This window comes from Narcine bancroftii, chromosome 12 (genome assembly GCF_036971445.1).
Source record: "Narcine bancroftii isolate sNarBan1 chromosome 12, sNarBan1.hap1, whole genome shotgun sequence".
Lineage (NCBI taxonomy): Eukaryota > Metazoa > Chordata > Chondrichthyes > Torpediniformes > Narcinidae > Narcine > Narcine bancroftii.
The window spans coordinates 9,723,697-9,737,210 of NC_091480.1; the positions used below are offsets into that span (position 1 = coordinate 9,723,697).

Here is a 13,514-nt window from a genome sequence, read left to right on the forward strand (position 1 = left end):
GTCACCGCCTGCCACTCAGAAAACAAGCCATTTATCCCAGCTCTCTGTCTTCTACCTGCCAGCCAGTTCTCAATCCACATCAATACTTTGCCCCCAATCCCTTGAGCCTTGATTTTGGAAGCCAGTCGTTTATGCGGGACCTTATCGAAGGCCTTTTGGAAGTCCAGGTACACCACATCCACTGGCTCTCCCCCATCTATTTTACCTGTCACCATCTCAAAGAATTCCAATAGATTTGTCAAGCACGATTTACCTTTTGTAAATCCATGTTGACTCTGTCCGATCCCTTCTCTGCTAGTCATATGCTCCGCTATTACATCCTTAATAATGGATTCCATCATTTTGCCCACTACTGATGTAAGGCTCACTGGCCTATAATTCCCCGCTTTTTCTCTAATGTTGGAATCAAGTGTTTCTCATCAGCTCAGTTCTCACCTGTGCCTTTCTTACTGAATTATATTTCAATCATATCCCTAAGTCCTTCCAAACAAGTTAATTTTTTCATTGCAGTTTTGGTAACATATAGCTTTGTTGAATTTTAGATTCTTAGGGATCAGGAGCTTGAGCTGAAAGTTGATCTTGTCCTATTGATAAAGCAGGCGCCAGGGATCGAATGGCCGACTTCAGTCATAAATCTGAAACGCAAGTTTTTTATTCTCTCCACAAGGGCAACCTGAGCTGTTATGTGTTTCCAGCATTTTTTTGTGTTAGATTTCCAGCATCTGTGATATTTTTCATTTTGGATTTCACAATAGATATTTGATATGTCGAAAGTTTTAATGAAATCAATGTGGCAATGCATCCTGCCCAATGCAAATTAAGGAACATGTTTTAGTACTTAAAATAGTGCCTGTTTATTTTTTTTTAAAAAGAAAGCAGCGGGTCACTTAAACAAAATGAACCTGACTGAATCATTTCTTAGCAAAGACCTAAAGGTTGTTGATTACATTGATATTTTGAATACTTCTGGTGGTTTTAACCTGGTATTCTCTTTCAAAATTTATTTGGACTGTTGTTAGAATCATATAGTGTTCTGTAATAGTACAGTTTCATGGCTGATTTTGTATCTTAATTAAACACCTCCTTTCCCCCCAAAAAATAGGGTTTGAGCATGGTCTGTGTGACATGTAATCTACCAGGTATGATCTATGAAGAAAATCCTCCTTTGCGCGCACACCAAGAGTTCGACAGAAGAGCACAGACTTGATTAGTCACGAGCAAGCTGTTTAAAGTTTAGAACTTCAACAAAATGCCCACTGTGCACTCCACCCAGTTTACTTTCCCTGCTGAAATTCATTCCACTCAATGTGACTAAAAGTAACATTGAACAAAACTAACTTCACTTGGCTTAGTGTATCATTTTTAATGTTATATTGATCACCAGCCTTGTAATATTTTAGGGACTTTGTTGATCACCTGCTTTTGATTCCTTTTCTGTATTGTGTGAAAGATTGTTGTATTTTGTATTGTATATAGATATGTTTTAAAGGAGATAAATTGTGGCAGTTTTTTTTTAGTGTAGGCCACAGACAAACACTTCAAAAGAGATCTCATTTAAAATACTGGAGGTCTACTCAAGCCAGACAGGCCCGGCTCTGAGTGCCTTTGCAAAAGCTTTGGGGAGTGCCAATAGAGACTTCACAAATGGATTGTTGTTTTGGAAAGCAACAGATGAAAGAGGATTAGGTCCGGAGCCACAGGCTGTCTGAGTGCAGGTTGCTCTTCTAAGAGGGTCATTGTGGTTTTGCAAGCAGAGGGAGTCAAACAGGATTTTCTCAGGGAGAGAGAGAGAGGGAGGGGGAGAGGGAGAGAGAGAGAGAGGGAAGGAGGGAGAGGGAGGGAGGGAGGGAGAGAGAGGGAGGGAGGGAGAGAGAGAGAGAGAGAGGGAGGGAGGGAGGGAGAGAGAGGGAGGGAGGGAGGGAGAGAGAGGGAGGGAGAGAGAGGGAGGGAGAGAGAGGGGGGGAGAGAGAGGGGGGGAGAGAGAGGGGGGGAGAGAGAGGGGGGGAGAGAGAGGGGGGGAGAGAGAGGGGGGGAGAGAGAGGGGGGGAGAGAGAGGGGGGAGAGAGAGGGGGGAGAGAGAGGGGGGAGAGAGAGGGGGGAGAGAGAGGGGGGAGAGAGAGGGGGGAGAGAGAGGGGGGAGAGAGAGGGGGGAGAGAGAGGGGGGAGAGAGAGGGGGGAGAGAGAGGGGGGAGAGAGAGGGGGGAGAGAGAGGGGGGAGAGAGAGGGGGGAGAGAGAGGGGGGAGAGAGAGGGGGGAGAGAGAGGGGGGAGAGAGAGGGGGGAGAGAGAGGGGGGAGAGAGAGGGGGGAGAGAGAGGGGGGAGAGAGAGGGGGGAGAGAGAGGGGGGAGAGAGAGGGGGGAGAGAGAGGGGGGAGAGAGAGGGGGGAGAGAGAGGGGGGAGAGAGAGGGGGGAGAGAGAGGGGGGAGAGAGAGGGGGGAGAGAGAGGGGGGAGAGAGAGGGGGGAGAGAGAGGGGGGAGAGAGAGGGGGGAGAGAGAGGGGGGAGAGAGAGGGGGGAGAGAGAGGGGGGAGAGAGAGGGGGGAGAGAGAGGGGGGAGAGAGAGGGGGGAGAGAGAGGGGGGAGAGAGAGGGGGGAGAGAGAGGGGGGAGAGAGAGGGGGGAGAGAGAGGGGGGAGAGAGAGGGGGGAGAGAGAGGGGGGAGAGAGAGGGGGGAGAGAGAGGGGGGAGAGAGAGGGGGGAGAGAGAGGGGGGAGAGAGAGGGGGGAGAGAGAGGGGGGAGAGAGAGGGGGGAGAGAGAGGGGGGAGAGAGAGGGGGGAGAGAGAGGGGGAGAGAGAGAGGGGGGAGAGAGAGAGGGGGGAGAGAGAGGGGGAGAGAGAGAGAGAGAGAGGGAGGGCTCTACAGTTTTACAGTTCAGCAGCAGCAGCTGGGACTGGAACAGGACAAGCTGGAAAGCCTGTGGGAAAACCCCATTTAGAAGACTGGTTGTGAGTTCTTAGTTCAGCCTGGTCAAAGCCCTTGTGGTCCATACAAGAGAAGAGGACTGGCTGCATAAGGTTTCACTTGAAATAGGGGAAACAAAAAGGAACTCTGTGGTGACCTGAAAGAAAGAGGTGATCATCTGGAAATCCCTGATGGGGAAAGTTTCTTTGGCAAGACACTGATGTGGCTGATTTATAAGGGATCAATTTGTGTCCAGCGAACAACAAATCTCTCTCTGAAAACCGACAAGAATCTTCCTGAGTAGTAGCCATTTACCTTTCAAGCACCAAAGCCTGGTGAACTTCATAAATGTTAAATACTGTGCACAGTATAAAAACTGCCTGCAACCAGTGAACTTGGAGGAGTGAGATTGGACTGTGAATCGAAGAACTTTTCTAAACTTGCATACACATTACATGCACGTGTGCTTAGAATTAGAAGGGGTTAAGTAAGGTTAAGAAGGTTAATAGTGATAAGTTAAAGTTTGATCCTGTTTTCATGTTTAAAGATAATTAAAAGCAACTTTTGTTTAAGTAACCATTTGTCTTGGTGAATTTCTGTTGCTGCTGGGTTTTGGGGTCCTCTGGGCTCATAAGTAATATAGTATTAATTTCAAAATGATATCCCTGTGTCTCAATTATAATTGGATTATGTGACATATCAACTGCTCTCAACCTACTTTAATTCGGGAGGGAGTCATGTGATGGATTAGTGGCTGGTCGGGTGGTACCAGCCCTCTCCAGAGAAAAGAAAAAAAATGTGAAAAAACAGAGCTCGATAAACATAAAATACAGGAAAAGAAAGATAAAGTTACAGAGAAGAGACAGAAGATGGCACCCAAAAGAGAAAAAGTAATAACAGTGAAAAGAGAAGAAGGAAAATCACTGGAGAAGAAAGAAGAAGGCCTTATCTGCACATCGGAGCAGAAAGCCACCGTGGAGAGGAGCGGCCGATCTCCGGTGTTGGTGAGTCCCCAGAGGAGTGGTGTCCTCCCAAACGGTGGACTTCAAAAATGGCTCTGAGCCAAGAAGAGGTGCGCAACTGCATGTGCAAGTAAAAGAAAAGATTATCGCCGGCGGGAAGGGGACTCAGCTGGGGAGTGGCCAGCTGAGAGACGCCCAGTATCGGGGCATTCGGCTGGGGGAAACCAGCAAGAAAGAAGAAGAGTGGCAATGGGGCGATCGGCAGGAGGACAACCTGCGCGGGGGACGACCTGCGGCAGGAGGCCCGGCGGCGGGGCGACCTTCAGCAGGAGGCCCAACAACAGGGCAACCTGCAGCGGGAGGCACAGCAAGGATACAGAAGCAGCTCACCAGAGAAGGATGAAAATACACAGATACAAAGAAGAGATGAAGACGACACAGACATAGATACAGACACAGAAGAAGAGGGGGAAGAAGACCAAGAATTTCAATGGAAAGATGAAGGTAAAATAGGACAAAGTTCAGATAAAGCCTTTTTCGAAGAACAAATGAGGTCATTAAAAGAATGGATATAATTAGAATTTAGTTCCATCAAAAGAAAAATGAAAAGAGCTGAAGACAGAATGCAAAGCTTCGAGTTGTTCATGACTGAAATAGGGAAAATGTGGAGGAACGAGAAGCTGCTGTAGAAATGGAGATAAATTATTTAAGAGGGAAGTTGGAAGAGAGCGAAAAAAAAATGAAAGCGACAGAAGATTTATTGTCACAAAAAATTGATGTATTGGAAAACTACAGTAGGCGAAACAACATAAAAATAGTGGGCCTGAAAGAAGGCAAAGAAGGGTCAGATATGAAAGAATTTATAAAAGGATGGATCCAGAAGGTGCTGGGAATGACAGATTCACATGAAGAAATAGAAATCGAAAGGATGCATAGAGCGCTAGTAACGAAACCGCCACCACATCAAAAACCGAGATCAATATTGGTAAAACTTCTAAGATATACTACAAGAGAAAACATACTGGAGCAGGCAAGAAAGAAGGTTAGAGAAGACAATAAGCTGTTGGAATATAAGGGACAAAAAATATTTTTTTACCCAGACATAAGCTTTGAACTTTTAAAGAAGAGGAAGGAATTCAACACCGCGAAAACAATCTTATGGAAGAAAGGGTATAACTTTATATTAAGACATCCAGCAGTACTCAAAGTATTTATTCCTGGGGAACTGAATAGACTGTTCTCGGACCCAAAGAAAGCCCAAGAATTTGCTGAACATTTGCAGGACAGGAGAAGAGAGGAGGAAGAGTGACAAGGAGGAAGAGTGGCAAGAAAATATACAAAAACATGTAAAAATATAAAGTAAAGATAATGTATATATAAAGATTTAAAGATGGATAAGAGAAGGGGAAGAAGGGAAAAAAGAGAGCTTTGTTATAAGTATTGGAAAATAGTGTTCTCTGTGAGGGGCTGGGTTGGGAGAATAATGGTCACTGCGAAATCGGTTGAAGCTTGCGAGTAAGTTCACAAACCGAATGGAAAGGGGAGTTGTGGTTGCCATCAAGGGGCAATCCAAGGAGGGGAGGTTCATTTGGGGTTAAAGTGTTATTGCTTGTGGGGATTGTTGGGGTATTTCATGTCTTAAGTGCGTTGTCATATATTGAGATTAAAAAGGAAAACAAAAAACAGTAATGGAAGAACCATTGGAGGTTGTGAAGAGGCGGAAAAGAAGTGAAAATAAAGATATAAGATAGCCACGTTGGATTATGTGACTATAAAATTAACGGAATATATAAACATGTTCTATTGGGGAAAAATAAATCACATATAATTTAAAAGACAAAGTTACAATGTTTGGAAAAAACCTGGGAACCATATATGGAACATAACAGAAAGAGCAGGCCTCGGACCACCACCACCTAAAATGATAAGAAGATAAACACGATCAGATTTAATGTGAATAAGTAGATGATGCGTCTTTTTTGTTTGTATTTCTTTTGCATAAAGATATTGTTTTATTGTATTTTATATGTCCAATATTTACTGTTTTTGGAGGGGGGTAGGAACTGGGAAGGGAGGGATGGGGGGAAAAAGAGAAAATGTCACTGTGAATATTTAAAGAGATGCATCTGTAAATATATTGGTTGATATGGTTCATAGTGCGGTAAATAAAGAATTACAAAAAAAACCTACTTTAATTAGCATGCTTAACTTAATGCAGGATGCGTCAGGTGCAATGGGAAATGGCCATGACTAACAAATAATTTCTGTGGCTATTTTTAGGAATGTCAAATATCTTCGCATCGGGATGTTTCGTTCATAATAAATAATTCTTGTTCAAGGTTCCTTTATTTATGTAATAAAAACAGTGCCACTGGAGAGAACAGTGTTTTTTTTTATCATTGATAATTCGCAAGATATGGGAAGCAATTCTTTCTTTCCTGGGTCTTCCCGTGAATCCTACTTCTTGGGACAGTGTTATACAATGGCATTAGGTTGATCGAGGGCTTTTTTTTGTTTTGTAGATGTTGAATATAAAGCTTCAGTGACTCTTAAAACTTGCCCTCTGCACAAGTGTTTGACTCGCCTCTCCCCTTCAGATAAAGGCTACCCTGTCCTCAGTAGTCAAGCTGTACTCTCAGATTTAAAATATTGTTGCATACAATACAGTTTATTTTCTGAAAACAGCTTCTTTAAGCTAATACTTGAAAGTTTTGCATTGAACATGGAAAAATTCAGATACAGTATTGTACTTCCAAGTTTATTGTTGATCTTTAAATATGGTTCCTATTTAGACAGGCATATGAGTAGGAAATGCTCAGAGGGAGAGAGGCCAAACATTTGGCAAATGGAACTTGCTGTAAAGTTTAATAATTCCATGTCACAGCATCCTGGCTTTCTTCCACAAATAAGATTCTTGCCCATAGTCCAGTGGGCTTCAAAGTCAGCCATATGCCCTTTCTTTCTCTGAGGGCCATTAGTAAATATGGTTGGCCATCTTCTCCTGCTGACACAGTTGTCTCAGATTCATAATGTATTAATGAATTTCTGGGCAATGCTGAAAGCATAAATTTATAAATTTGATACATGGCATTTGAGCAGTTGCTGCAATTAAATTTGGACAAACTATAGTTTAAGAGCAGTGATCTGAAATGTCACAGACTTTTAATTCAAGTCACATAATAATACATTAAAAATGATAAACTTTAACTTTTGCCTGCCATTAATCATTTATTAAGTAAAATAATGACCTCAGATTGATTTCAGTTTTAAGCCTATGCTACGAATATTTTAAAATTTGATGAAATGTGGTGTGCTTTCCATGGTGAAGAAGACTGTTCTCAGTTTTCTATAACGAAGCAATTTACCACATTGGCAGAAAAGTAAGTCCTCTGTCATTACCATTAGAATTGCACTGAATGAATAGCATCATTACATGATTTTTGGTGGTTTCTAGCTCATAATTTTGTCTTGAATGTTGAACTATAATTGTATATATCTGATGTCTACATCTGGAAATAATTTTTTTCTATGACAAGACAGAAGTCAGTGGTCAGACATTGAGCAACTGTTTTTTTTCTCTTCCCAATAGTATAGGAAATGGACTTAAATGAGAAAACTGGGTGTTGTTCTAGATTATGACCTCAACCAAGGATCATCGCTATAATCGTTTCTCTGGAGGTGCAACAAACATACCCTCTGTAGACAGTACAAGTATTGTAAGTATCATGCCTGAGTTCTATTCTAAAACAGAATTGTTGCTTAGGTGGCAAATCCGAGGTTTAGACCTCAATTATTTTTCTGCAGCTCCCTTTTTTAGATAACATTCTCCAAAAACCATTTAAACCAGGGCAAATTGAATAATGCAATATAAGCAACTTAATGTGTGTAATGTGGCACCGTGTGGTGGGGTATGGCTTTAAGCCTGTGTTTCCCTTAACACAGCGCAGATGAAGTGTTCAATTTGAGTCAAATCACTCTAGGCTAATGCCGCTTGGGAGGTCAGATGCTATTTAGAAGGAATTGAGGGGTTGTCACCAGTAACTCCTTCTCAGTAACTGGTCTATATCACATTGACAGAGGAATGGGAACTGCACAAATCTCATTTTTGAGCTCTTGGCTGAGATAGAGAATCCCAATGAAGAAAATGTTAGGGAACATTAGACCTCGATAAAAGCCCGCAGTTTTGCAGTGATCCTGCAACCAGCTGAGTTATACAGATCAGAAAATTCTGCAGCTCTGATTTCAGATTTATTGTCAGAGTACAAGCATGACATCAATGCAACCCTGAGATTCTTTTCCTGCGGGTGAGATAGAATTACCACTTTTTGGTAGTGCACAGCTGAGCCTGTTAATCCTCAGCAAGGACGGTGTCTAAAGCTGGCATCAGCATATCAAACTTGGCAAAAAAAAATCAATTCTTAACTGTAATTACTACTCTTGCTGAATATTGATGGGATTTGATGGGATGAGGTCAAAGTTGAGAACAAACATTGCTCCTCCCTAAATTAAAGATTGTGTCCAATCCTTTTATTATTTTCTAAATGCTCTGCTATCACTTCCTCAGTAGATTCTAGCATTACTGATATCAAGGTAACAAGTCTTTTATTTTTTGTTTCTCCCCCTATCCCTGCCTTCTTAAATTCCATGCACTCCCCCCAAAAAAACATTTATTTCTATCTGTTCTGTGGGAACTGTTTTAGTATCAATGGACTTTTGCCAGATAGGAACCAATGTGTCTGCTTTCACCACCAGCTGTCCCTTTCAAACTTCAGAAGATGGCCTGGAGAATTCAGCTTTCAGTCCCATTCAATTAGTCAGTACTTATTTTTTTTAAATGAACTAATACTAAAGTATCCTAGTTCCTCATTTGCTCTAGACCTTCTCTGCACCATTTCTGGAATTTTGGTTTTCTACAAAGGCAGGCAAAAAATATTTAAATGTCTTCCCCAATGTAAATTTCACCGCCACTTTTTGTAAGAAACTGATTTTAAGATTTGATAATAAAGTGTCTCTATCTTTGCAACATAAAGGATACTTTTTGATCTGCTAAAGTTTCTCCAGCGTTGTGATTTTACTTCAATCACTGTGTCTGCAAACTTTTGTGTTTTACTAGTCTTTGACAGTCAGTTTTTGCTTCTTCCTTGATAATTCATGCTTTCCCTTTCTTCAATTTCTTGGTCCTCCTTTGCTAAAATCTGAAACATTTCCAATCGTTGTGTTTACTGCATCTTCTGGAAACACCATGTGCTTTTTACCCTCTGGTTTAGTACTATCTTTAAACATGGAAAGACATCTGCCGATACCCTGTGCCCATCCCCACACCCACCACACCAAAATCTTTCCATCAGCAAGGTTCAGTTCAGGGGAATGATTGAGGATACGTTCTTTGCCTGTGTAGGAAGTATAGGAAGGATCAATGTAGCTTCAACAGCCCCCAAAAGCATGAAGATATCCAGAAGAAAGCTATTCTCTTTACTGGGATCCCATCCATCATCGAGGAATAGAAACTCATGACAGGAATAGATCAAGTCAATGCACAACTTTTTGCCCAGAGTAGAAAAATCAGTGAGGTGGAGAGATTTAATAGGAACCCTATTTTTTAAACTCTCAACATGGTTGGGTGGGTGTATGAAATGGACTGCCAGAGGAGGTGGTTGAGTTAGGTACTACTGTATTACAACGTTTCTAAGAGAAAGTTGGACATACACGAATAGTAGTGGTTTTCAAACTTTCTTTCCCCTCACATACAGAGCCACCTTAAGTAATCCCTATGCCATTGGTGCTCTGTTATTAGTAAGGGATGACTTAAGGAAGGTGGTATGTGAGTGGGAAGGGAAGGCTGAGAACCCCTGTTCTAGACCCAATTTTTATTGAAATATTTTGCTTGAGAAAAATTGTCATTGGCCTATTTCCTTTGGAGTTCTGAAACCGTGCACATAAAGAGAAATAAAAAGAGGTATGATGAAAACAGTGGTTTTCAAACTTTTCCTTTCCACTCACATACCACCTTAAGCAATCCCTTACTAATCACAGAGCAGCTATGTCATAGGGATTACTTAAGGCAGTATGTGAGTGGAAAGAAAAAGTATGAAAATCACTGGTTTAGAGGGACATGGGCCAAATGCAGGCAGGTGGGCCTAGTGTTTGGGTGGGGGGGGGGGAGGGAACATTTTGGTCAGCGAGGGCAAGATGGGCCGAAGGGTCCATATGACTCTGTCCTAAATATTTGTCCACTCTACTGCCAACACACCTTGGCCCCAGGGAGGATCATCTGCACAATGGCACCACACTTACTTTTTAAGCCTACTCCTTTACTATCTCTTAAATCAGGGTCCTCTACCACCCAGGACGAGGTAACAGAAACATGGGAACACCTTTACAGCCACAGATTTCTCTCCCTGTCACTGAACGTACATTTTCCTATCATTGTTTGTGACACAAGTAGTTTTTTTTAATATTCACTGAGAATATCATTGGACAGCAAATCTCTTAAAAGTTATCAACTTGATGGAATATATTTGCAAATGAAACAATAAACAGGTCCATGTGGATTGCACAGCTTCTGCATCCTCTTCCCCAAACCCAAGAATTTAAGCTTTTATTTTTCCTTTTAAAAACAGACAAGAATGGAAACTACTTTTGGTCCAGCATATTCCACTGTCACTACGATCACTAAAGGTAAGGAGGAATATGTGTGTGTCTCTCTCATCCAACTGTTTAGTTATCTTGCACAAGATCTATTCAATGTCATTCTAACTTAAAATGGCCCAGTCTCTCTTTAATTTCTGCCAAGGGATATTTTACACTTTATCATTTGTTCTTGATATTAACTTTGACTCCTAGCCCTTTCTTATCTATGGAGTGAGTTGGCCAATGGATTTAACATTGACTTCTTCTCAATTTCATGTAGTGACTTTTGCTTCTCTCGTTGCTTGAAGGGCCATTTTGCTGAGATGGAAAGATGCCGTCCCTCCCACTCAATATTCTGTGGTTGTCGGATGTGATGGCATGTCTTTCTCTCGAAAAGAAAAATTAGGTGTTCTACTACTACAGTGGATTTTAACCTTCTTTCTCTTTGGGGTTCTTTATTCAATTAAAAAAAAGTATAGATTTTTTTTTCTTTTGACCCAATTGTTATTAATATTATTAGTTGTAGATTCCTTAACTTGGCCAGCAGCCCTCATAGGGCGGGGCTAGATTCTTAGTTTAGCAATATGTGTTTTTTATTTCTTTCCCTTTTTTCCATTTTAACATGTACTCAGTTTTTTGTTATTTGTAATTTTATATTAGTTTACTTTATCATTATTATCATATGTACCTATGTAATATGTGTATGTTAAAACCAATAAAAAGAAAGAAAATGACCCAGTTAGTTTGAACAGCCATAACAAAATTAAAGTTAATTTACCCAGAGTTTACTCTTCATAGTTGATTGATGGCGATCTCATCTCTAGGGCTTGACATTAGTGTCATAATTTTAATACTTTACTAACAAATTGCATCAAGCAAAATTAATGAGTCCGCATCTTCACTTAATTTTGTTTTTTCTTTATATCTGGCGTGCTTTTCTCCTTGAGCATAGATAATGACATGTGGTAATTTACAATTTTCTTATCTTCCTTAATAATCGCTATTAACAGCTGTGAGTGACTTGCATTACTTTTAACAACCTTAAACACAAATAAAAAATTTTTTTGCTGTGTTTAGAAATTGTTTCAAAATTCCCTCTTGTATCTTTTACTACATTTTCTTGAGGTGAACATGTAGAAAAAGAATCAAGAAGGAATGTAGTAAAATTATTAAAGAATGTCTGCATTTCCTTCAAAGGCATCTGTTTCTTTTTTTGCATGCTTTACTCCTGTAGAGTCATGTAGTTATCTGATACCGTTTGGGCTTGTTAACTATAACGTATGCCTTGCCAACCTGACTTTTTTAAGGTATGACTCATGTAGTGGGCATTGTGTTATGAGGTTTGATGAAGAATTAGAAAATGCTTTTCATAAGAGATTATGAACTGTACCTGAAATTCATGGATTGAGAACAACTTGCTGGAAGCCAGTTCCCTAACTCAATGTGGAATAATTGGTAAAAACAGTTGGGGGCAGCATGGATTCATGGGCCTGTTACTGCGCTGTATGTTTAAATTTAAATTGAGTTGCATCTTCCTGCCTACTGTCCTCCATTGGGTGTTCACACTATGGCCCCACAACATTGGAACAGCTCAAAACATTTTGGACAATCACTTTGCAGAGAACCTGTGAGTCCGCACAGGTGACCCTGAGTTTCCCACTTTAATTCTCTCATGCACACCTACGTATTGATTGAGGCTCAATGCAAGCTTTCTGGACTTGTTTGTCTCTCTTCCCCCTTTTTCACTAAGGAATGGGAAATTTTGAGTGGAGTTTAAAGCAGGGATGGCCAACCTTTTAATTTAGACATACCTAGCATGTTAACGGGCCATCTCGGCCCACAAGTCAATGCTGTCCAATTAACTTGCACTTCCATTACGTATTTGTGGGCCGAAATGGCCTGTTACGGTGCTGCATATCTAAATGAAAAATTAAAAGGTTGGCCACCCCTGGTTTAAAGTGTTGTCTTCACATGACCTTAAAATGAAAGTGGAATGATTTTACTTTTTTGGATTACAGCTGATGGGACAAATACCTTCAAGCAGCATCGGAGGACTCCATCTTCATCCAGCACCCTGACGTATTCACCGAGAGACGAAGATGATGCTATGGTATGTACATCACGGTTGCGAGAACTTAATAAGCACAGGACAAACATCATGAATGGTAGAGCCAGAGGGAGAGTTGAGGAATAGAAGAATCTTGGTGTAAAGTCTTTGGATCCCTGAAGGTGGCATCATAGGTGGATAAGGTGATGAAGTAGACATACGAGATGCTGGTCTTCATTGGTTGAGACATAGCATGCAAGATCATTGGAAATTGTGATACAACTTTATAAAATTTTATTTAGACCACACCTGGAGTATTGGGTGCCATGTTTTAGGAAAAACTGGTGAGGTCTCAGAGGATAGGTTTTGAGCTATACTTGCTGTATAAGAATACCCCAAGACTGGCACTTAACACTCATCAGGGAGTGATTCTGTTACAATATTTTTAAAGCAAATTATCCATAAAGTAAAATAAACCACCATCACCTCTTTTAACAGGCTGTTTAAAGCCTATACAGAGCTGACGCTAGTTGGGCTGGGCGGATGGTCCCTGTAGGGGAGGATTGGGTCTTAGCTGTCAAAGTTTGTATTGCACAATTGCTGCAGGAGAGCCCTGAGACTTTGCTGTCAAGTTCAGAATTTATACTTAATGTATAAGATGACCCCTCGTTTTTGGGGTGACATTTTTAAGTTTCAAGTCTCGTCTTGTATGGGAGTGAAAATCTTCTCCCTATAACAAAGATGTCTAAAACCAGAGAGCATAAGTTTAAGGTAATGAGAAAAAGGGTTAGGGGGTATATGAGGGGGAAAAAAAAATCACTGAGAGGTGGTTGTAATCTGAAAGGCATTGCCTGAAAAGATGACAGTATAAAGATGAGGCAGGTACTCTCATAACCTTTAAAAAGAATCTGGATGAGTACTTGAATCACCATGGCATTGTCTGTGGGCAAATATAGTTAGGATATTGATGGACAG

The 13,514-nt window shown here is 41.1% G+C and overlaps 1 protein-coding gene across 2 annotated transcripts in view; it reads left to right on the forward strand.

Moving 5' to 3' along the window:
* Window positions 1-13,514, forward strand: part of traf7 (TNF receptor-associated factor 7) — a 56,179-nt gene that overhangs the window by 5,760 nt on the left and 36,905 nt on the right. For both annotated transcript variants that reach the window (XM_069907331.1, XM_069907332.1), the window contains exons 2-4: window positions 7,452-7,578; window positions 10,483-10,540; window positions 12,511-12,602. In XM_069907331.1, coding sequence (XP_069763432.1) covers window positions 7,498-7,578; window positions 10,483-10,540; window positions 12,511-12,602 — 231 coding nt within the window. In that variant the 5' untranslated portion in view covers window positions 7,452-7,497. The remainder of the gene's footprint in view (window positions 1-7,451; window positions 7,579-10,482; window positions 10,541-12,510; window positions 12,603-13,514) is intronic.